General features: G+C 44.5%; 1 protein-coding gene across 2 annotated transcripts; it reads left to right on the top strand.

Moving 5' to 3' along the window:
- The first annotated feature begins 1,005 nt into the window (after positions 1-1,005).
- On the top strand, positions 1,006-24,715 carry CASC3 (CASC3 exon junction complex subunit). 2 transcript variants are annotated; one of them, XR_014298287.1, is made up of 15 exons: positions 1,012-1,270; positions 1,662-1,689; positions 2,037-2,074; positions 13,429-13,587; positions 13,677-13,828; positions 14,605-14,781; positions 15,500-16,185; positions 17,525-17,589; positions 17,890-18,004; positions 18,246-18,344; positions 18,598-18,812; positions 19,428-19,550; positions 19,733-19,796; positions 20,269-20,394; positions 24,596-24,715. XR_014298287.1 is itself a non-coding variant. In XM_082678409.1 (14 exons), the coding sequence occupies exons 1-13, from the start codon at positions 1,040-1,042 to the stop codon at positions 19,754-19,756; spliced, it is 2,112 nt and encodes a 703-aa protein (XP_082534535.1). In that variant the 5' UTR covers positions 1,006-1,039; the 3' UTR covers positions 19,757-19,796; positions 20,269-21,978. The 2 variants fall into 2 exon arrangements, 1 of the variants encoding a protein (XP_082534535.1); XM_082678409.1 differs by lacking the exon at positions 24,596-24,715 and having other exon boundaries at positions 1,006-1,270; positions 20,269-21,978.
- Positions 24,716-24,866: the final 151 nt, after the last annotated feature.

The following is a 24,866-nucleotide window of genomic DNA, read 5'->3' as shown; positions in this document are numbered from 1 at the left end:
AGGCATTCAGAATACTTTCTGGTTTCATATTGTCTATAAATTTGATAAACATCAGTATCCTTAACCATAGCATTTGTAAAAGCATTACACAGGACAGAATCCTGTGCTATGATAGTGACCTTTCTCTGGTGTGTATTATTAAAATGTGGACTCCCGTAGGTGCACTAATAGCTTACGCTTCTTATATGTTTTTATTATGGTACAAAACAAATATACCGATTTTTTTCATTGCTGAAAAATGTGTTGCCAAAATCTCAGCATTCCCTCATCTACCCGTCTGGCATGCCCTTAACAAGAAGGAAATCATGTCAGGATATTGAACCAAATGCCCATTCCTATGATTCTCTTTTTTAAAATCGGTTCTAAAATCTTGGTAAGATTACCATCATACCAGCCTGCGCTTTGGGAGAGGTGATGGCTGGGGTGGGAAGACACTTGAAGAGGGAAGAGTAAATGAGAATACAAGGGAAAACACTGTAGTGCTGCAACACTAAATCCTCGGGCTTCACTACGGACAACTGGTTTCTCCTCCGCCCTTTAGCTTAAAATGGGCTGGTGTAACAAATCTGATGCAGCACAACGGCTTCAGAGGTTTCCCTTGATTCGTGATTTTACCAAGCAAACGAATTCAGTCAAACGATCTGCTTCAAACGTAGGTAGAAACGAAAAAGAAAATCATGAAACAACTCCAATGCCGCAGTGAAGCCGTGACAGGTCAACGATATCCACTCAGAAAGCCCAAGATGGCCGGGCGTGGAGCCGAAGGAGGCTGCCCGAGTGCAACTCCCCCCTTGCCCGGTGCCCTACCGGGGGAAGTCAGGGGCCGCGTCACGCCCCCTCACGTCACCGACTTACGCAATCCCGCTCGCCGGCAAACTTGTCGCAGCGCGCCAGCTCCGCCCCCAGCCCCTCCCTCTGAAGAGCCAGGCGATCAGCGCCGCAAGTGAAGCATGCTGGGACCAGGTCTCGAGCTTCCCGGCAGCCCCTGCGACGGGCGGGGTACGTCAGGAGCTGGCCGGCGGCGGCTGTTCTCCGTAAGATGGCGGACCGGCGGCGGCAGCGCGCTTCGCAGGACACCGAAGACGAAGAATCTGGTGCTTCCGGCTCAGACAGCGGCGGTTCCCCGGCGCGGGGCGGCGGGAACTGTAGTGGTAGCGCTGGAGGCGGCGGCAGTGGCTCTCTGCTTTCCCAGCGCGGAGGCCGAGCCGGGGCCCTTCATCTGCGGCGGTTGGAGAGCGGGGGCGCCAAGAGCGCTGAGGAGTCGGAGTGTGTGAGTGCGCGCGGGCGGGGCGGGCCGGCGGGCGGGCGGGCGGGGCGGGCCGGGGGGGCGGGCGGGGTGTAGGTGAAGATGGGAGGCTGGGAGTTGACGGTAGATGCTGAGGCGTAACGTGTTCGAGAAGAGAGCTATCCCAGTGCGGTTTGCCTCCGGAGCCCCAAGCGAGGAGGAGCGGTTTGTGGGGGGAGGGCAGAGCTTCTGCGGATGGGTAGTGGATGTTTATTCAGAAATTGGGACTGGAGGTGAATAGACGGGACCTCCCTCGGATGCTGCTTGTTAAAGATGTACCTTTCCTCGTGCCCCTTTCCAACCATTTTGTGTTCGGTTTTCACCTCTCACCCTCTGGAAATCACAGAACTAACCCATGTCTTTTCCTTTCTTTTAGGAGAGTGAAGATGGCATCGAGGGCGATGGTGAGTAGCATCCTGACAGAGTTGTTTGCCCATAAACTCAGGTCAGCTGTTTCCAGCAATTGACATCCTCTCAGACTGTAAGGATTTGGGGGAGGGTGCCGCAAAGTGGCTCTTTGTAGCATAGAGCTTAAAAGCATACGTTTTAGCAGTATGATCTTGGGAAAGTCAAAGTCACTCTTTGAACCTGTTTTCAGTCTGGATATGGGGACTGTAATTTTATCTCCCTCATAGGTTGAAGTCAGAATTAAATGAGAGCTTTAGCTTGATCCGCAACAGGCAGTCGGGAGATGTAATTATAATAACTTGTGTTGAATTTTTTTTCTTTACATGTTTCTGTTTCCTTTCAGCTGTTCTCTCGGATTATGAAAGTGCAGAAGACTCAGAAGTGAGTGTGATAGTTTCTTTTTCCTATGGTGTAGGTTGGAAAGTGTATTTTAAAAACTGTACGCACCTGTGGTTCAAAAGTACCATCACCTACTTGTTACTCCTCTTGTGCATTCTTCATTTGTGCTTCTGAAAACTATTATAAAGGGTCTTGTTCAGTTATAGGGAGGGAAGCTTGGTGTAAGCTTCTTCAGGCCACATGTGTTATACTGTTAATAGCTGGTTTTTCACCCTATCTAAAGGAAATAAGGTTCTAAATGAGAGAATGAGAACATTTTGAAGCCTTTTACAGGTTGTTTGACACTCCATTTCATGATGCCTAGGTAGTGAAGCCAGCCAGTTGGATATTTTTTCTGAGTATATCTGAAGACCTTAAAAGGGTAGGATTCTGAGTGGTTTGTGTCAGAAACATTTCTCAGTTTATGGATAAGGTTTTCTGTCTTTAGCAGAAAGCTTCCCTAAGCCAAGCGTTTGTGAACTTACTTGTTTTGATTGGATAAACTACTAGAGACGCTATCAGAATGGCTATTTGTTTACTGGAGTTGTTGAACAGAGCCCTGAGATATAAGGAGGAATTGGATTGTGGATCAAAGGTTTATTCTATAAATTTTATAGAACTGTTGCTACATATTAGACTTTCCATTAAGCCCGGGAGATGCAACAGATATAACAAAGTTCCTATCTTTAGGAATCCTACAACTTAATAAGGAAGTCAGACAAACAGTGAGGCAATCGTAGGACTTGGTGACAACTGCTAGGGGATAGGGTTAAGTAGGGTGTTAATGGCCGGGTACTGAGTCCATCTTAGGCTGTCAGAGGAGAATGAATGGAGTTAGCCAAGCAAGCCATGTTCTAGGCGGAGGGAACAACCACTACAAAAGCCCAGAGACGGGAGAGAAGATTAAATATTTGGAAACTTGAAAGTAGTTTGGTGTGGCTGAAACATTGTCGGGACAGGATGGATACAAGAAATAAGGGCATATTAGTGAGTAGGGGCCAGATCATGCAGGGATTACTTGTTCCTTCTCTTTATTAAGTGCCTGCTCAGAGCCAGGAGCTGTACTAGGCACTGGAATAAAAGACAGGCATGGTTCTGCCCTCATGGAACTTAGCAGTACATTCCAGGTCAGAGGGGGAAAATATAGACAGTTAACTAAGTAATTACAATAATGTTTGGTAAATGCCATGTTATTGGAAGCATATGGTGCTTTGGGAGCACATAGCAGGAACAACTAACTGGGTTTAGGGTGTTTGGAAATGTTTACAGGAGCGAATGTTCAAATAGAGACCTGAAGGGTGAGTAGGAGTTAGCCAGGTAGAATTTTCTAAGCAGAGGGAACAGTGTGGAAAGAAGGTCTAGAAGGGATGGACTCCATGGTGAGTTGGAGGATATGAAAGGTTTAGTATGACTGGTGGTAAGGATGAATCTCAGTCCAAATTTTAAAGTACTTTATAAGCCAGGTTGAAAACTATTTGGATTTCATTCTAAGGAAGTAAAAAAGTGTACCAGGGTTTTAAACAAGAGTGTGATACAGGTTATGAATTAGACTTAAATTTTAAAGCAGTGTTTGTCAGATCCAGGGAACACCTACATGAAAAAATCCTACTGAAACAATCTTGCAGAGGGAGGGAAGACTCAGACATTTGTATGTTAACAAGATCCCAGGTTGAGGCACAGTAATATTTTAGAATTATTATTTTTATAACCATTATTTTATGTGCAGTGGGGAGAGTTGATCTGAAGAGAGCAAGACTAGAGACAGCAAAGCTAGTTAAGAAAGCTACTGTGGAAGTCTAGGAAAGTAGTAAGTGTGGCATGGAGTGGAGTGGTGGCAGTGAAAATAGAAGTGGACAGCACTGACAGTTATTTAGGCTATGGAATTGACAGAATGTGGTGATTGATGAGATGATTTATTTTCTTTGAAGTCAATGGTAAAGTTATCTGCAAAGAGTAAAAAGGAGATAAGAGGTTTTGGAGTGAGGAATGTTTGCAGTTGTCACTAGAGAACAGAAACATCAGAAAGACTGCCAGGCAGTATGGAGTGTTCAGTGAGGTTTGGTGCTTGTGACTTTATAGGAGTTTACCATTCTGTTTATAAATGAGTTTGGATGTTACTCTAACAGCAAAGAAAGAAAGGCTGTTGGAGGCTTAAGTGTGGAGGATGCATTGTGGATGAGGCAAGACTGGAGACAGAGCTGTTAAAAGGTTATTAGGATAGTCCAAGGAGCATGATGGTGCCCTAAAGAAGGGACATGGCAGTGGCACTAGCAAGACATAGATTTGAGAGATATTTTGGTGATACTAACAGAACTTCTTGATTGATTGAATGTGGAGCCTGAATTAAGGAGGAGTCAAAGGGATTCCCAGGTTGATGAATGGTGTTATTCACTAAGAAACAGACCACAGTGGGAGGAGATTTCAGGAAGGACAGTGTTGGGTTAAGTTTTGGTTGTTTTGAGATTGAGGAACATGTGGGACTTTGATGTGGCAATATCTAGTATATATTGTCTGAAATTTAAGAGAGAGGTGTAGTTCTGTTCTGTCTGATAGGGTAGTCACCAGCCAAATGTGGCTATTTAAATTAATTAAACTGAAAAGTTCAGCTCCTCAGTTGCAGTAGCCACATTTTAAGTAGCCACATGTGCATAAATAAAAACATTTCCATCATCCCAGAAAGATCTGTTGGACAGCACTTGTCTAGATTAGAGAAGTAGACTTGATATCTTGCCTTTCATTGTAATGTTACTTGCTTGAATTTCTTGTTGATTACTAACTGTATATACCTAGATGCTACACTTTAGTCTTGCCTATTTTTAAAATTTTGATCTATCTCTTAGTCTGCAGTTTAGTTTTTCATCCCTTTCTTTTCTTTACAGTGTATCCATTGAAAAGATTTTGATGGTCACTCATTCATAGTACAACTCAGCATGCTCTCTCTGTCCTTTGTATTTCTTGCAAATTGTCTTTCCATGATACCCTTGGAAAAATACCAGTGTGACCCAGAGCTTTTATCTTGCACCGGACTGACTGGTGAACACCTGATTTTCTTTCCCTTATAAGTCACTTGCTATTTTTGTCTAGATATTCCCAGTATGTTTTCTTTAAGTCCAATAAATTTATTAGAATTTGTCCTGGAGTTGGTCATTCTGGATCAGTGTTCATAGGTATGAGATGTGCTCTACAGTATGTCATGGAACTTCTATCCCAATATTCTTTTCCTGTCTTCAGTGTTTGACCCTTCTTCTGTAATCCTTTATATCTGTTTCTTCATTTTCTGTTGATTTTTAAATATTTTCTTCCTTTTCACTTTTAATTTCTCATAAGGCATTATTGTTGTGTTTGTGTTGTTTGTGTTCCTTCTAGTTTTAGACTTTGTATTTGAAATGAATTTTTTTTTTTAATTTCTAATATCTCCCTTTGAATGAATGAGTTCTTTCATTTCATTTTTGGATTTTTCTAATTCTGACTGATGTTCTTTCATGCCTTATATAATATTAATGTCTTTTTTGCTCATTTTGAAATAGAAGTTACAATTTTGATATGATATGCATGTCTTTTTGGCATGCTTTCATTGTAGGAATGCTATTCTACGTTTTTTTTTTTCTCATAGCAAGTTTATGTGGGATTTGATCTCTGTATTTTTCCTTTGTTGATTTTAAAAATTAGTTTTCCTGATCTTTTCGAAGGAAGTACGGCTCAGAGTAACTTTTTCTAACTTCATAGAGCTCCCTCTTCAGTTGTTTTTCTGTAGTGTTAAAAAATATATATATGATGGCTTACTTTCTGAGATTTTCTGCTTTTGTTCCCTTCTCTAACTTGTTTTGGACCTTCTCTTTCCTTCATTCCTTTTATCCCTCTTCTGCTGAATTTGATTCCCTTCTCAACAGTTTTATCTTCAGTGTGTTACTCTCCTAGAGGGGAGCCCTGGCAGCTAGATTGGTTTTAAGATTTCAGAAGGGTTAGACTGCTCTAACCCTTTCAGACCTTCTTACTGCAGGACCCTTAAACACACATTCTATTGGAGACAGTAAAACCCCTTCTGGTTTCAACTGTTATTCTCAGTTTTGCTTTTTATTGACTAGTTCAGGGTTCTTCTGTTTTCAGGTCCATTTAGTGCTCTCTGCTTTTTCCAGCACTGATACCAATCTGATGCATGTCTTGTGGCTGTTGATGCTTTGCTCTTATGTGCTTATATTTTGGGTCCTGGGGGATAGCTTGTAACCTAGTTTTGTTGTAAATGTTATCCAGAGGGTTTTGATCTTGCTCCCATTTCATGTGGAGATTTGAAGAGATCAAAAACTATGCTGCTGCCATTTTCGCAGAATCCTCCAAGAAAATTTTTTTTTTTTTTCCAAGAAAATTTTTTAAAGAAATTAGCCTATGAAGGGGAGGCTAGAGAGCTGGTAGCTGGAAAGAAGGCTGTAACGTCAAGAGAGGGTTTGGTGTTATTTTTTAAGTTGGAGAATAAAGTATGGCTAAAGGGTGAAGAAATCAGTAGAAAGGGAGAGAAAAGGGAGGGGATAGGTAATGCGTGTATTGGTGTCCTTGACTGAGTACATGAGAAGAAATAGGAAACATCTTCCATTGTAATTATAGAGAAGTGGGAAGCAAAGGTATATGGGGAGGAAGCTGGTGTGCCCTTTGTTTTGTTTTCCTTGTGAAGTAGAAGGAAAAACGTAAAGAATGGTTGTTGGTGGAAGGGCAGTGTAGGAATTGTGAGACTAAAGGAAGTTTGAGTAGTTGAGGTTGGAGGTGGCACTGATGGGTGAAGTTGTATGATTTTTTTTTTTTTTAACTCCCTTTAGTGATGATCAGAAGTCTGGTTGTAAGCTTAGAAAAAGATAGTTGATCCAGTCTTGGGCACATGGGAGTAGGGGACTTGAGGGAATTACTAGTAGTGATTGAAATGAAGGGGTCACAGAGTTGAGAGAGGAAAGTGAATGTGGGAAAGGACTGATCGGTAGGGAAAAGGTAGAAATGTCAAGGGAGTGGATGACGTAAGAAATTGGAGACTAGAGAGTAAAGGAGTAACTGGGGAAGAACAGGAATAACAGGCGGGTTTTCGTTTTTTTTTTTTTAACAGCTTTATTGAAATATAATTTATGTGCCATTCAACTTACCCCTTTAAAGTGTACAGTTCTACAGTTTTTAGTATATACAGGTATGCGTGACCATTACCGCCGTCAGTTTCAGAACATTTTCATCACTTCAAAAGGAAATTCTGGGGACTTCCCTAGTGGTGCAGTGGTTAAGAATCCGTCTACCAATGCAGGGGACGTGGGTTTGATCCCTGGTCCGGGAAGATCCCACATGCCACGGACCAGCTAAGCCCGTGTGCCACAACTACTGAGCCTGCGCTCTAGAGCCTGCGAGCCACAACTACTGAGCCTGCGTGCCTCAACTACTGAAGCCCATGCACCTAGAGCCTGTGCTGACCAAGAGAAGCCACCACAATGAGAAGCCTGCGCACTGCAATGAAGAGTAGCCCCTGCTTGCCACAGAGAAAGCCCACGTGCAGCAACAAAGACCCAACGCAGCCAAAAAATAAATTAATTTAAAATATACATATATGGTCCACATCAAAAAAATCTTAAAAAGAAAAAAAGAAATTCTGTACCCTTTAGCTGTCACTTGCCCCCCACAGTTCCTCCATCCTTATTCGCTCCAGCCCTAAGCAACCACAAATATACTTTCTGTGTCTAGAGATTTCCCTATTCTGGCCTTCTATATGAATGGAATCATATATTATATGGCAACATAATATAATATACTGGCTTCTTTCACTTAGCATAATGTTTCCAAGGTTTTCATCCAAGCTCTTAGTTGCGGCATGCAGGGTCTCCGTTGAGGCATGTGGGATTTTTCTTTGCAGTGTGCGGGCTTCTCTCTAGTTGTGGTGTGCAGATTTTCTCTCTAGTTGGGGCATGTGGGCTCCGTAGTTTGTGGCACACAGGCACTCTTGTTGAGGCGCGTGAGCTCAGTAGTTGTGGCGCGCCGGCTTAGTTGCCCTGTGGTATGTGGGATCTTAGTTCCCTGACCAGGAATCAAACCCATGTCCCCTGCATTAGAAGGCAGATTTTTTACCACTGGACCACCAGGGAAGTCCCCTGTACTTCATTTCTTTTTATGGCTGAATAATACTACGTTGTATGCATATACCACATTTTGTTTATCCATTCATCCATTGATGGACACTTGAGTTTCTGTTTTTTTGTTATTATGAATAATGCTACTGTAAATATTAGTGTACAAGTTTTTGTGTGGTTGTATGTTTGCATTTCTCTTGGTTGCGTACCTAGGAGTGGAGTTGCTGAGTCATGTGGTAACTGTTTAATTGTTTGAGGAATTGTCAAAACTGTTTTTGAAAGCAGCTGCACCCTTTTACTATTCTCAGCAGCAATGTATGGGAATTCCAGTTTCTCCACATTCTCAACAGCACTTATTATTGTCTTGATTTTTTGATTCCAGCCATCCTAGTAGGTATGAAACGGTATCTCATTTTGATTTGTATTTCCCTGATGAGTAATGATGTTGAGCATTTTTTCTTGTGTTTATTGGCTATTCGTGTATCTTCCTAGAAGAAGTGGCTATTCAGATACCTTGTCCTTTTTTTAATTGGGTGTTTTTTTTATCATTGAGTTGTAAGAGTTCTTTATATATTCTAGATATAAGTTTCTTATCAGATATATGATTTACAAATACTTTTTCCCATTCTGTGTGTTGTCTTTTCACTTTCTTGATGGTGTAAGGTTTCAATGTTGAAGAAGTCCAATATATCTGTTTTTTCTTTTGTTGCTTGTGTGTTTGGTGTCATATCAAAGAAGCTTTTGCTGAATCCATGCCAAATGCAAAGTCATGATTTCTTCTAAGAATTTTATAGTTTTGGCTCTTATATTTTAGCTCTTTGATCCATTTTGAATTAATTTTTGTATAAGGGGTGAGGTAAGAGTCTAACTTCATTCTTTTCCATGTGGCTTTTTTTTAAATAAATTTATTTATTTATATATATATATTTGGCTGCGTTGGGTGTTTGTTGCTGCCCGCGGGCTTTCTCTAGTTGCGGGGAGTGCAGGCTGCTCTTTGTTGCGGTGCGCGGGCTTCTCATTGTGGTGGCTTCTCTTGTTGCGGAGCACGGGCTCTAGGCGCATGGGCTTCAGTAGTTGTGGCTCGTGGGCTCAGTGGTTGTGGCTTGTGGGCTCTAGAGTGCAGGCTCAGTAGTTGTGGCACACGGGCTTAGTTGCTCCAGGGCATGTGGGATCTTCCCAGACCAGGGCTCGAACCCGTGCCCCCTGCATTGGCAGGCAGATGCTTAACCACCGCGCCACCAAGGAAGTCCGCCATGTGGCAGTTTTGATCAAAGTCTGAGGTGTTTAAATTTAAGATTTTTAAAAGTAGATCAGGTTTACTTAAAAAAAAAGAAAATGTATATAGCAGTTCCAGGTAAGACTGAAGTGTGTACGTGGAAGTGGATGACCAAAGTGGAGGTGAAAACTGTGAGCTTCTTGCCATAGTCTTCAAATTAATGACAAGGTGGACCCAGGCAGAGGCATAGAGGTACAGGTTTCCCCCTTGGTCTGATAGAGCGTCCCTGTGAGCTGAAATGGCTTAAAGCAAAGAAGCAATTACCTTAGGACACATCTTGCCAAGGGATGCACAGAATAAATCAACATAAAGCACGGATGCTCACAGACACAGTTCAAAGCTGTGGTAGCTTGATGCTGAAAGGCTGAGTGTAGTTCCCAGGGCAGGAGCTTGGTGGTGCCACTATTTCTGCTTGGGGTGTGGAGCTGCCAGTATGACAGCTCACTGCAAAACAAAACACTGAGTACAATTTTCACTTTTGCCTTTTTTCTTAAAACAAAAATTATCTTCAAGTTTCTTTCAGTTTGTGAAAACAAGTGCTACTGTAGGTCTTTCATAAAAGTGAAGTGTAATCCTAACCTTCGAGAAGCAGGGTATAGCTAGGTGATAGGAGCCTCAGAGAAACAGCAGTTTAAAATGAGGTGGAGTTGGGATTAGCACATACAAACTGGTATATATAGAATGGATAAACAACAAGATCTTACTGTATAGCACAGGGAACTATATTCAGTATCCTGTGACAAACCACAATGGAAAAGGATAGGAAAAAGAATGTTTATATATGTATAACTGAGTCACTTTGCTGTGCAGCAGTAATTAGCACATTATAATTCAACTATTCTTCAATAAGTAATAAATTAAAAACAATAAAAATTTTTAAATGAGGCAGAGGAGTTAGATCTGGAAGAGACATTGAGAATGAGGAAGATACCAGGTCGACCTCTTACTCTGAAATATGTGGGGAATGAAAAAATGAGCTAAAACCTTTGCATGAGAATTCTGCCAGGGAAGCATTTGCTTCAGTAGAAAGCTAGGCTTTAGGGTTGGGAAGGGTGTTCACTGAATGGGAGAGTCAGCAGTAGGGTAAAGGGTTTTGATGTCAGCCCATAGCTGAAGAAGCTTGACTCTAGGGTAGCACCTTGGCTTCCATTACACCAGACTTTGATGCTAATTTGGAGTCTCCTCAGCACTGTGCTATTTGTATCTTTCTGTCCTGCCCTGGAAACAAAATTAGTTTCTCATTTGGAATAAAAGAGTTGCCTCATTTGGCATTCCACCACAGACTAAGAGGGGATAGAGCGTAAAACAAAGTTCTCTCATTAATCATGCTGATACTATTTTAAGGTGTTTGAATTTAGTTAGTGTTGGGGCGGGGGGGGGAGTAGTGAATTAAGGTCACATACACACCAAGGAAGACATTTTTTTTTTAAAGATGAAATCTTTATTATTATTATTATTTTAATATTTATTTATTTGCTGCACCAGGTCTTAGTTGTGGCATGTGGGATCTAGTTCCCTGACCAGGATTCGAACCTGGGCCCCCTGCATTGGGAACGTGGAGTCTTAGCCACTAGACCACCAGGGAGGTCCCCCAAGCAAGATTCTTGCAATTTCTGCTACAGAACCTGCAGGGAACATAGGACCAAGGAAAGAACTGAATGATTACCACCCACCTATTCCCAGCTCAAGAGGAGAGAAAACTTCTTGTGATTGAGGAGAAATGGGAAGAATCAAGGGTACTCGGTTGTTAAAAAGCTGTAGGTAAAGGTGTGGTTCTCATAGTGTGGGTGTGGTCAAGCAGTCTCCCTGAACTCTGTGGTTTCATAGCAGTGTCACCTTCCTGGGACTCCTAACCCAAAACACTTAGAGGCAGAAACGCCCTGATGCTGAGCAGGGAATAAAGGGGAAGGGGAATTAACTGACTAGTCTGGGCCAGTCAGCAATCTTAGCCCTATTTGAAAAAAGGTCAAAAACTTAGAACTTGAGAGCTTCTTGTTTCATCAGGAGTCTCAGTGAGTATCTTTGATCAGATTCCTGAGGCCATCCTGGACCTGGAGTCAGGAGAGGGTCTGGTACAGATTGAGTGTCAGACCCAGTAGGAGAATAAGAGACCAGTGTACATGAATATACCAGAGGGGCAGAGGTATATTGATACCCTTACATGTTAACCCAGCAGTGGGGACTAAACTACCTTCCCTTGAATCCATTTCTTTGTGTCCTCATAGGTCTCTAAACCTACCTCCCCTGGCCTATAGCCCTGCCTCCTTAGGTCCAAATCTTGGAATGACAAGGATATGAGAGTAACTTTAGTCTAAAGCCAGCCCCCTTAGCAGGAGCCTTAGCTGCTCCCTTTCCCTACCTAGAACTAGCTACACCTCTATCGCCTAACCCTTTCTAGTGGCCCCTATTTAAAGGATGGCCTAAGGGACCCTTCTTTGTATGGGCAGACCTAACACTTCTATGTCACAAGCAGGATTATCCAGTTGTTTTTTTGTTTTTTTGTTTTTTTGTTTTTTGCGGTATGCGGGCCTCTCACTGTTGCGGCCTCTCCCAGCCACATGGCTCAGCGGCCATGGCTCATGGGCACAGCCGCTCCGCAGCATGTGGGATCTTCCCGGACCGGGGCACGAACCCGTGTCCCCTGCATCGGCAGGCGGACTCTCAACCACTGCGCCACCAGGGAAGCCCCTGTTTGTTTGTTTTTTTAATTGAAGTATAATTGATTGGATTATCCAATCTTGCTGTGCTAAGAGAGGGAAGAAAGTGGAGAGGAGAGAGAGCATTTGGGCTTTAATTTTTTTCATTTCTCAGGTGCAGTGATTGTACAAGTCCTTCTAATGTTTTCCAAGTCATAATTTTATAATTTTATTCTGGACAGAGTTGTTGCTAAGGGGCTCTCACGCTACAGAAAATTTAGTATTTATATCATAGACATAAAAAATGTAAGCCACTATTTCCCAACTTGAGAGTAATAGTGCCTTGGGAAATCATGGAGTTATTATAAAGGGTTGCAAATTCACTAGCTGTGTTCTCATTATCTGTAGACCAAATCGACATCTCCCACCTTTATGTACTACTATTATTGAATATATATATGAATTAATAAAATATAAATGTATTTAAAAGTATTATTGAATGTATAGCAGTTGTTTGTCATTACATGTTTTCTCAATTTGTGGATACTATACTGAGCTATTGTCTCATGGGGATCCATGAAAATTTTAGATTCTAAAAAGGGGTTCATATAATCTAAAAGGTTGGGAATCTCTGTTCTAAGCCATTTTGAGATGAGAGAATTAACAGCTTGAGTTAGAGTGTAGTTATCAGGCGCTGCATGTTTAAAGAGACGATTCATTGAGAGGGAGAGAAATTATCAACAAAGATAAAGCTCCTTCTGTATGCTAGACACTTAAGGCCTCCCATCCATATCCCCTGGGCTTCTTCCCCAGAGGCTGCCACTGTTTTTGGTTTTTGGGTTTTTTTTCTCCCAGTTTTATTAAGGTATAATTGACATATAGCACTGTGTAAGTTGAAGGTGTACAGCATGATTTGACATCATGAATGATTATCACAATAAGCTTAGTGAATGAAAGAGGCTGCTGCTGTTAACAGACCCTTGCATTTCTTCCTGGAAAACTTACAGGAATCTATATAAACATACATATATATATTGGCCACACTGCACGGCTTGTGGGATCTCAGTTCCCTGACCAGGGATTGAACCCAGGCCCTTGGCAGTGAAAGCATGAGCATGGAGTCCTAACCACTGGACCGCCGGGGAATTCCCTGTATATATATATTTTTAATGTGCTTTTAATTTTTTTAACAATGTTTCTGTTCTCTAGAAATTTTAGTAAGAATATTGATGTGTTTGCTTTTAATTCGTTAGAAAATGTTTTCCTAAAGAATGGAAAATTTTTTTAAAAAATGGAAAATTTTAAAATACACCATTCAGATCTTATCTCCACAGCTGACAGGGAAACTTTTTTCAGGGTGATGAAGGGGAGTACAGTGAAGAGGAAAACTCCAAAGTGGAGCTGAAATCAGAAGCCAATGATGCTGCTAATTCTTCAGCAAAAGACGAGAAGGGGGAAGAAAAGCCTGATACCAAAGGCACTGTGACTGGAGAGAGGCAAAGTGGGGATGGACAGGTTAGTACCCACCAAAGGCCTCCATTTGGGTTCTGGAATAGGAGCTCTTAACTTTGGAGTGAGTAAGGAGTCCTTTATCTGTCCGATAGGAGAGCACAGAGCCTGTGGAGAACAAAGTTGGTAAAAATGGCCCTAAGCATTTGGATGATGATGAAGATCGGAAGAACCCAGCATACATACCCCGGAAAGGGCTCTTTTTTGAGCATGATCTTCGAGGGCAGACTCAGGAGGAGGAAGTCAGGTAACAGCCACTTGCCACTGCTCTGTAGTATGTTAGTATGTATTTAGTGCTTACTATTGAAATATATGCCAGGCACTTTGCTGAGTATTTTACTTGTATTATCTCATTTACTGTTCACAACATTTTAAGGTAAGTACTGTGATTATCCCTCTTGTACAAATGAGGAAAGTAAGGCTTAGAATATTTAGTAACTCTTGGTGGAGGAGCTGGGATCCAGAGCCACACTTCCACTGCCTTCTTTAATCTGAGGCTCAAAACCTCTGGGATTTGAAATACTTGCATAGGTGGCCTTATAGGAGAGAGATGTCTCCAGAGTGCTGAGTAGTTTGAAGTGAAGTCTCTCCTCATTTCTATTCCTGTTACATTTGAGCCCAGCAGGCCCTGAGGTGCTGTGATTCACTCTTGCTTTTGGAAGGCCTGTTTTGTATAGCCTGTTGGGAAAGATGGAGAGAATACCTGAGTTCCTACTGTTTCCCTGCCCAACCCTGTTTATTTCATGAACATCTTTTTTTTTTTTTTTTTTGCGGTATGCGGGCCTGTCACTGTTGTGGCCTCTCCCGTTGCGGAGCGCAGGCTCCGGACGTGAGGCTCAGCGGCCATGGCTCACGGGCCCAGCCGCTCCGCGGCATGTGGGATCTTCCTGGACCTGGGCACGAACCCGTGTCCCCTGCATCGGCAGGCAGACTCTCACCCACTGTGCCACCAGGGAAGCCCCATGAACATCTTTACTTGGCAGAATCTGCCAACCTAAGACACTTTTCCCTGGTTTCAACCAGACCCAAGGGACGTCAACGAAAGCTGTGGAAGGATGAGGGTCGCTGGGAGCATGACAAGTTTCGGGAAGATGAACAGGCTCCAAAGTCCCGACAGGAGCTCATTGCTCTTTATGGCTATGATATCCGCTCAGCTCACAATCCTGATGACATCAAACCCCGAAGAATTCGGAAACCCAGGTGAGGAAATTTTGGAGCCTACACTATTGATATTTACAGGAGAAAATCTCTGCTTTTTTTTCTTGCTTTTTTTTTTTTGCGGTACGCGGGCCTCTCACTGTTGTGGCCTCTCCCATTGCGGAGCACACGCTCCGGAAGCGCAGGCTCAGCGGCCATGGCTCACAGGCCCAGCCGTTTCGCGGCATGTGGGATCTTCCCGGACTGGGGCACGAACTTGTGTCCCCTGCATCGGCAGGCGGACTCTCAACCACTGCGCCACCAGGGAAGCCCAGGTCTCTGCTTTTTAAAATGCTATTCTGGGGGCTTCCCTGGTGGCGCAGTGGTTGAGAATCTGCCTGCCAGTGCAGGGGACACGGGTTCGCAGCCCTGGTCTGGGAAGATCCCACATGCCGCGGAGCAACTGGGCCCGTGAGCCACAGTTACTGAGCCTGTGCTCTGCAATAAGAGGGGCCACGATAGTGAGAGGCCCGCGCACCGCGATGAAGAGTGGCCCCCGCTTGCCACAACTAGAGAAAGCCCTCGCACAGAAACGAGGACCCGACACAGCCATAAATAAAGCAAACTGTCAACAAGTAAAAATAAATAAACACTATTATTAAAAAAAAAAAAAAAATGCTATTCTGGCCCGTAATTGGGTGAGGAATATAGGAAGTCTCCCTGACCCTCAGTTTATGTCTCTAGTGGTCCCTTTTGTTATTTCTCTGTTCCATTTGTTCAGGTTTGGGAGTCCTCCACAAAGAGATCCAAACTGGATTGGGGAGCGGCCAAATAAGTCCCATCGCCACCAGGGTCCTGGGGGCACCTTACCACCAAGGACATTTATCAACAGGAATGCTGTAGGTACTGGCCGCATGTCTGCTGCCAGGAATTACTCTCGATCTGGAGGCTTCAAGGAAGGTTGTGCTGGTTTTAGGCCTATGGAAGCTGGCGGGCAGCATGCTGGCAGGTCTGGTGAGACTGTTAAACATGAGACTAGTTACCGGTCACGGCGCCTGGAGCAGACTCCAGTAAGGGATCCATCTCCAGAAGCAGATGCTCAAGTGCTTGGTAGTCCTGAGAAGGAAGAGGCAGCCCCAGAGATACCAAATCCTGCTCCTGACACTGCACCACCAGCTCCTGACAGGCCTATTGAGAAGAAATCCTATTCCCGGGCAAGAAGAACCAGGGTCAAAGCTGGAGATGCAGTCAAGGTTGCAGAGGAGGTGCCCCCTCCACCTGAAGGGCTGACCCCAGCACCTCCAGTCCCAGAAACTACGCCTCCTCCACCTGCTAAGACTGGGAACTGGGAGGCTCCAGTGGATTCTACTACAGGTGGACTTGAACAAGATGTGGCACAACTAAATATAACAGAACAGAATTGGAGCCCAGGGCAGCCTTCATTCCTGCAATCACGTGAGCTTCGGAGTAGGTACCTTAGGGATAGTGACTCGCTTTTTCCCCTTTGTATCATTGGACTTAGGGGCATGGGACTTATGTCTCTCAGAGGTGTGGTGTCTGACAATATCTTCATTAACTGCAAGAAACAGATGGATTCATAGGTATATTCATTCAAAAACCTCAGAGCAGTTTTATCTATTGCACAAGACTACCCCACTACTTTGCTTACTATTAACTGATCAGTCATCAGTACTGAGCTCCTGAGTACAGAATCCGTTACCAGTCGCTGTAGAAAAGGTGGAAGAAGGCAGTGTTCTTATTATTTGAACTAATGGTTAAATGTTTCAAGGCAGAAACTGCATTTGAATTTGGATGAGTATCTCCTAATCTTTTTGAAAGGAAAGCCTCTCTAATTTCCTCAGTCTTCTAGAGCCAGGCTGCCCAGTAGAACTTTCTGTACTGATGGTGCTTTTGAATACTTGTAATATGGCCAGAGTGACTGAGAAACTGAAGTTTTAATTTTAATTAATTGAAATTTAAATAACCACATGTGGCTAGTGGATATCCTGTTGGACAACATAGTGCTAGTGACTAGGACCTATCTACCACCCCTCTCCCCTATCCTTTTTTTCTTCCTCCAGTCAGATAGATTAGAGGATCTTTTCCTTAGTTTCTGAAATCTAAATCGAACTCAAAGATTGGAAATCCTCATTTGGACTGGCAATTTCTGCATTCTTATCTGGTGTGCGTAATTTTTGAACACCGAAAACCAGGGTAGCCTAAACTGGACCTGGAGTTGATCTTTGGATAGAGGAGTACACTCTCCTACCAATGCCTTATTACCATTGGAAGACAGTCTCTAGAACATTCCCTTTTGTCCTGAGTCATCTTCAGCCAGAGGGGAATCTCTTCCTATGCTTCTAGCCCAGACCTCTGTGGCCAGGAATAATCAGGTAGATTTAGAACATCCTCCCCTCTCTAGTTGTTGCTCAGAGACTTCAGGGCTGAGATTTTTCAAGATGTTTGATAATGTAATATGCTAATTATAACCTCCCAGGGATTCTGTTCAGGGAAATACTTGATGGGAAAATTTTGAACTTGCATTTTCTGAATTGCATTACTGAAGTAATTTTTTTTTCATGTTCAGAGGTTTTATTGCTGTATTAAGGTGGCAGGCAATGGGGGCAAACTTCCAAATGCTGGAGTTGACAGGAAGCAGAGATAGTTTAAAAGGAATTTTGTTAGTTTAAAGGAAGAAAGCCATTCCCCATGTTGGGATTCTTCAGCCTGTCACTTTCTTGATGGTATCTTGAGTCCCATTCACATCTGTCTGCTCTGCAGCAGTGACTTTTTTGGTGTATTACAGGTATGCCCAACCACATACACATGGGAGCAGGACCTCCACCTCAGTTTAACCGGATGGAAGAAATGGTACAGAAGGGGGAAAGGGGCACATGCAGGGGGTTGCATGTCACAGCTCATTCACTGTTTAAACTAAGTCAGTTTTCGCATGTTTCTCTTTTAATTTGGGTCTCCCGAAATGTAGGGTACAGGGTTTGGGTTTAGATCTTGATGCTTTTTCATTGGTTTTTCAATTCTTTTTGCAAATACTTTTTTTTAACACTGCCATGTACCAAGTAAGTGTTTTGCAGTACCTAAAGGAGGGTGGGACATGATACAAGAGTCAGCCTTTTGGAAGTCTTCTTGCTCAGACCTCTTTCTTTATTTCAGGGTGTCCAGGGTGGGCGAGCCAAACGCTATTCATCTCAACGGCAAAGACCTGTGCCGGAGCCCCCTGCCCCTCCTGTGCACATCAGTATCATGGAGGGACATTACTATGATCCATGTGAGTTTATTTTTATTGTTGGAGTATCTTTCTTGGCAGGGTGAAGTGAACTAAGAGACCAGCCTCCTGCCTCCTGAATTTCCCTTCTGACCTCTCCTTGTGGTTAACAAACATTCTCTGGTTGCTGTTTTCTTCACATGGAAATGAGAACATCTTTTCAAAGGGCTTGGGGGTCAAGGAGACTTGTCCATGTGATGTGAAGAGTGAGGGTTTATGAGAGTCCCAATGTGATATCTTACAGTGCAGTTCCAGGGACCAATCTATACCCATGGTGACAGCCCTGCCCCACTGCCTCCTCAGGGCATGATTGTGCAGCCAGAAATGCACCTTCCCCACCCAGGTAAGCTTTGCGCCTCTGCTTGTATGCTTCCAGTACGTGAGGATATGTGTTGGGGGCTTCACAAACCCCATCCTCTTGAGCTCTGTGCTGCTTGCTAATGAAGCTGGCCACTTCGGCTGCTTGGGCAACAAACTCCTCTTGGGTCCATCCTGAGGACTTCCATCCTGAGCAGTTTGTGGTGAGCAGTTCAGCCAGGCCATCCCATGGAAATGGTGTTACCTTTTATTTCAGTTTTTGTTTTCTTATTGTCCAGGTTTACATCCCCACCAGACACCGGCACCTCTGCCCAATCCAGGCCTCTATCCCCCACCAGTGTCCATGGCTCCAGGACAGCCACCACCTCAGCAGTTGCTTGCTCCTACCTACTTTTCTGCTCCAGGCGTCATGAACTTTGGTAATCCCAGTTACCCTTATGCTCCAGGGGCACTGCCTCCCCCCCCACCGCCTCATCTATATCCTAACACACAGGTGAGATGGCTAATGAGATTTTCCTAAGTACACATCCTTTAAATCAGTCAGGAATATAGTATGAGGAGAATGCTCAAGGAATTGGAGAGAACATTTCAATGCCACTGATTTGCATTGGTGTCAGGACGCCTCTTGGTGGTCAGGAGCTAGAAATGCAGCTTATGTGATGCCCATCATCTGTTTATTCTCTTCCGTTTCTTTAATGGTGTTTCATTCAAGTATTTTAGTATGTCTTAGGTGCGCATGTCTGCTGTTTATTCAACTGCATAATGAAGTTGTATTCTACTTACCAGCCCTACCCCTCCCTGTACTGTTTAACTCCCAGAAGGTTGACACCATGTGGTATCTGGAGTGTCACCACTGAGCTCAGTTGCTTCCATTTGTCAGCTGATGGTAGGAATTAGAGAAAGCTGGGTAGTACTTTGAAGAAGTAAGAACCCTATTAGGACATATTAAGGCAGAAATGAATAATTATTTTAAAGGGGGGCAGCTTAGAGATTTAAAAAATTATAAATTCCTCAATGCTCTTATTTTTGTGCCTGAATAATGTTTCCTGTTTATCATAGTTTGGATGAATTAATTCCTTTTTCTTCTCCTTGCTTATTGGGGTCCCAGGCCCCATCACAGGTATATGGAGGAGTGACCTACTATAACCCCGCCCAGCAGCAGGTGCAGCCAAAGCCCTCCCCACCCCGGAGGACTCCCCAGCCAGTCACCATCAAGCCCCCACCACCTGAGGTATGAGAGCTCCTAGGGAAGCAGCTCTAAACAAGGGATGTTTAGGGCACATCCGACCTCAGTGGGCTTTCCTTTTCTTCAGATTTCTCTCCTTTTCTGGGTGTGTTTCTATGGAAAATGGTCTTTTCTTTTTTTTTTTTTTAATAATAATGACCTGATAACAAATTCCAACTTTATTTCAGGTTGTAAGCAGGGGTTCCAGTTAATATGAATTTCTGAATATTTTAAATCTAACATCGTATAAAAGTAAGTGTACAACTTAATATGACTCAGAACATTCTTAAAACTAATGCTTATGCTTACTTGCTGAACAGTCACCTAATTAGTGCTCCAAGTTGTAATCATGGGATATCTCAGGGGGAGGCTTAGAGGAGTCCCAGAATTTGCCAGTTTCTTTGTTTTATGAATGCACTGAGCAGGGTTGAGTAAAAACCACTGTTAATTTGGTAGCATTTTATTTGGGAAGCTGGAAGGAAAAAATGCAGGAGGGCATTCCTTATTAAGGAAAGGGGAAATCTAAATTTGAGGTGTTACAGCAGAGCTAATTCTAAAGGTCATGGAGGAGAAAGACCATGGGGGTTTTATTGTTTTGTTTTGTTTTAGGGATATTACTTTAATATACATTATTTAGAAATGTGGCTTTTTGGAAATAGCTTATAAATACCCAAAAGGTCCACTAACACTTTGGTGGTTCTTCCCTTTTTCTCACCCCTGTCAGGACAGCAGAGGTGAGAACCCAGGATAGAAAACAACTGGCTGTCTACTACCAGGAGGGCTTCGAAGATATAGGATGGCTCCTACCAGCAAGCAGCTGAATGGGGGGAACCCCTGCCTTCCTCTGAGGGTAGGCTCTGTTGGAGAAAGGGAGAAGCAAGTGGACTTCCTCCCGTTTTCAGTCTTTCTTTGACTTGGCTGTGCTCAGAGGAGCAGAGATCCAGACAGCCCAGGCTTCTGAGTCTACATCTAGGAGCCCACATCTTTTGCTCTTCTTCACTTTCTCCTGGGAAATTCAAGCATCTGCTGCTCCCAGGGAAGCTCCATCCTGTTTTGTTTTCTAAGATGTTCGTTTTTAAAGCCTGGCTTGCTATTCTTGAATTAATATTCCTTTAACACACACACACACACCCCCGCCCCCTTCTCTCTCTCTGCCTTTAAATGAAACAAGTTCATTCTCTGGTTTGCTAGCTTCTCTGGGTTCCCTTTTGGCTCTTCCCTGCATCCCAGATAATTGAGACCTTACCAGCCAGTCTTCCCCCACCAAGTCTACAAAGAGCTGGCCTTTCATTTTTGGTTGGCCTTTGTTATTGTATACTTGGACTCTCTTAACTCTTCTAACTCTATGGAAACATAGCTGTCTGCACAGAGTGTCCCGTTGTGGAGAAGATCTCAAAGTGTGTGGTAGGAGTCCTTCTTCTTGACTTCGGTTTTTAGAATTCTGGGCCTTCATCAGTCTCTGTACTCTGGTAGACTTCACTTCTCTACTAAGGGCAAAGTCTCAACAGTGGAGAGAGATGGCAAACTAGATGCTTTAGTGAGAAAGGGAGGGTGGAGTGAGACCCTTTGCACCTTAGGGGTGTGTATTCACACAGTCCTCAGGGCTCAGTCTTTGAGGTAAGTGGAATTAGAGGGCTCTGCTTTTCTTTACATCCTTTCTACCACACCCCTTCCAGTTGCTATGGACCAATGCATCTCTCTAGAGGCAGATATTACCCGGCCAGCGGTCTTCCCTGTCCTTTGCAATTGCTCTTCTCCGTGTCTTTCCTGCTACAAGTGTTTTAGATGTTACTACCTTGTTTTCCCTAAGTTTTATTACTCCTGTCCTTGCAGACAGAGGGTACCACACCTGGGCCTAAAGCCTAAGGACGCCAGTCACTTTTCAGGGCAAGGGCTCCTCCCTCCTTTCCTTCTTATATATGGCGCTGAACCACTCCCCTGCTGCCTCTTTGGAAGAGATTCCTGTTATTGCAGCACTTGTGACTGCCAGGGGTAACTTGGCCATTGTCCCTGTCCTTCTACAGAACCTGAGGGAGAAGGTGGCAGCTGTGTCTCTCCCCAAGTAATGTCACTAATTCTGTTCCTTCTCTTCAGCAGCTGGCTTAACCACTCTGAGTCACAGGGGTGGGAGGGGAAAGAGGCACTCAAACTGTAACCCCCAAGGAGGAAACAACTAAGAGATTGTTCCAGGGGTGGCTGATGGTTGTGCCTTTTGTAGGCTGTTCCCTTTGCCTTAAACCTGAAGATGTCTCCTCAAGCCAGTGGGCCACATGCCCAGATTCCCAGACCTTAAGACACTGTGACAGTTGTCTCTGTTGGTCCACTGTGTTTTGTTGCAAGAGTTTCTCCATGTGTATTGTTCTTGTTTGTTACTGTTTTAAAGGGTGCACATATGTGATTGGCATTGTGACTTGGAGAAAATAAAATTTAGACATGTAAACTTGGCTCCTTTGCCAGTGTTTTGCATGGGTCTTGATTTGGGAGGGAGGGAAGGGGACCCCCTGATTCCCTAGAGTCGCAGTCCCAGCTTGAGCCAACTCAGAATTGTGAAATGGAAGCCCAGAGAGGTGAAGACCCCCCACTATGAGGCCACAAATGACTGTACTCCCTATTAATTTTCTTAACCCCATTGCCACATAGACACCAGGATATGCAGTCTCTTAGATTGGAAGTGCAAGGGACAGAAAATCTAGTGAGATGTTGCTTACCTACATGAACAGCTAGTTACCCTCATGCCTTCCTTTGTGCTTGGCAAGTAAGTTTCCCAGGGTGATGCCCCACATATCAATACAACTGTACCAGGTCTTGGATGAGGGGAAGGTGCAAATAGCTAGCTGTCCTCTTGAAAAGGAAAATTTGCGCTGGCACTGAAGTATCAAGGACCACAGTGTAGAGAGAGGCTCCTATCAGTACAAGTAAAGAAGAGGGGCAATTGAAAGACCAGCTCTGGCTCACACTCCCAGTTACCTAGGCCACTTGGTAGCTAGCTTTGAGTTGACTATTTCCTCCTGCAGATCCTCCAGATCCTGGGTGGTATGGAAGTTTACTACAAAGGCTATCCCTGATGTGGGGAAGCAGTTGAATTCAGTGTGGAGCTGGCAGCATCTGTCCTTGGGTCCCACAAGTCTTTGTACACTGGGGGCATGGGCATCATGGTGCATCTTAAAATGACAGTTGGGACTCCCTCCTATACCCTTTGGTGCTGCTGCCACAGCCAGAGAACCATTGACTCTTCTGACCCTCAGCCCTAATTCCTCTTTGACTCATGTCAGTTTACTTACCTTCTCCTCTGCAGAGTGATGGGTAACTATGGGCCTGATCTCTTGGGGTCATCCAAAGGATGCCAGCCAGCCTTGGGGGTGCGTTGCTGGCAGGAGGAATGAGCATGATATTTCCCCCTCACCCCTGCCTCTTGATTCTCCAGTCCTGCAGTTAGATCCCATTGCTCTCTCTGTTGCCCTGGTAACCAGCTCAGCAAGAAGAAACTCAAGCTCAGCAAAGCCCCCAGGTTCTCTGCCCTCCCGGCCTGCCTCTCAGTGGGCAGAAAGAAGGCGAGAGTGTTAAGGGGCAGACGGATCAGCCTTAGGTAGCCCTGCCCTATCCCCTTCCAGAAGTCCATGGGCTGGGCTCTCACAGTTTTTTGCCTCCGTCTCCTCACAGGTGTTATTCATACCACCCTCTCTCCCTCTATTTCTTCATGGAGTGTAGATGCCCTGCCAACAATCCTCCCCACAAGGTCGGCGCACAGGCCTTACGGGAGACTCAGAAGAGCCAAGGACTTAGAATCCCCAAGTTGTCTCCCAGCATCTGCAGCCCACTTAGGTTGGGTTGTCCCTCTAGGGCAGTGATTTTCAACCCTGGCTATATGAATCACTTGGGAATCTTTTAAAAAATACCATAAACCTTGGCCCTACCTCAGAGATCTGATTTAATTGATTTGAGGTGTGGCCTGGGGAACAGTATTTTTGAAAAGTTCCCTGGATTACAGTGTGCAATTGGTGTGAGAACCACTGCTGTTCTAGGAGGACCATAACTCGATGCTGGTTTTCCTCTCTGATTCAAGGTCTTGAACTTAGTCTATGCCTGACATCCTTGAGTAGTTGGAGTGTGCTGAGGTCCTGTTTCCCCACACTCCGGTTTCCAGAAGTCTCTTTGACCCTTTTATTTGCAGCCCCTACACCCTCCACACTGCCCAATTCTTCCCCCTTCCTAGCCGACAATCCCAGATCCTGCCCAGAGAGGACGTTACCAAGGCAACCAGTTTAATCTGGTAACTGTGGCATGTGCTGGGAGTGGAGCCCTCCCCTCTTCTTACTTGGTTCATAAAATGCCTGGGGAGCTCCAAGCCACTCCAGCCAGTTTCCCCTCTTAACCCCAGGGATATTAGGGTATCCAATAAAGTGGGTCCAGGAAACTGATACTTTGATATTTATTCTAGCTTCTTAGCCAAAATTGTGCTCTCTTTTTTTTTTACTGTTCCTTTTTGCAAATCCACAAACAGATGGGTGTACAAAGCTTTATTTCTGTGAACACATGCTCTTGTACACGTAGGACCAGATAAGCACACACAGTGACACATGTGTAATACACACCCTATTCAGTTCTACCACCACTCCCAGCCTTTAGCATTCCTGTCCCTGCCTGGTCCGTGCACGGTAAACAGAGGTGGGGCATTGTCCAAGGAGCCTCGACCCGTCTATTGCCTGGTGCTACTCTCCCACCTTGTTACCTTAACCTTGATGTGCTTACACTGCGCGTGTCTCTATACACCCCTCCTCCTGGGACAGTGTACCCTTAGGGACAGAATGATCTGGGCATAGGATCAGGATTAAGGATTATTTGGAGTGCAAATTCGGTACCACTTTGCCCACTCCATGGTTATGTCACCTCTGGAGGGGCTCTCTATGCCTGATGGTGTTGGTTGGCAGTTCTAGAGCTTGTCACCCATCTCCAGGGTTCTGCTTCCTCCTGCTGCCAGTAGGCTCAGGTGCCCTTGTGCCCCTGGTCTCCTCCTCCACCTGCCTACTGTCTCTTCTCTTCACCCTAATTAGACCTGCCACAACCTGCTGCTCCCTACCTGGCTCCTACCTGCCTGCCAGTACCTGCCTCCCACAGGCCAGGCCCTCACCACCTATGGTGCCCTACCAGAAAGGGCAGATGGGTACCGCCCCCAGTTCCAACGCCAATGCACCGGAGGCCTTCCCATCCCTTCTTACAGAAGCAAGATAAAGACCACATATTCCAGTGAGTATGGCAACAGAGCACACAACCGAGATCGAGAGTGATGGACACCCAATCAGCAATTTTTGTAGGCCTCACCTG

The sequence above is a fragment of the Grampus griseus genome, assembly GCF_964374135.1.
Source record: "Grampus griseus genome assembly, chromosome: 20".
Classification (NCBI taxonomy): domain Eukaryota; kingdom Metazoa; phylum Chordata; class Mammalia; order Artiodactyla; family Delphinidae; genus Grampus; species Grampus griseus.
Note: the sequence above shows the minus strand (reverse complement) of the source record. Positions and strands in the feature narration are given on the sequence as shown.

Coding starts and splice junctions, on each gene's coding strand:
- CASC3 (XM_082678409.1), top strand. CDS start 1,040: ATGGCGGACCGGCGGCGGCAGCGCGCTTCGCAGGACACCGAAGACGAA. Junction 18,813..19,427: donor ATCTATATCCTAACACACAG/GTGAGATGGCTA, acceptor TTGGGGTCCCAG/GCCCCATCACAGGTATATGG. Junction 19,551..19,732: donor TCAAGCCCCCACCACCTGAG/GTATGAGAGCTC, acceptor ACTTTATTTCAG/GTTGTAAGCAGGGGTTCCAG.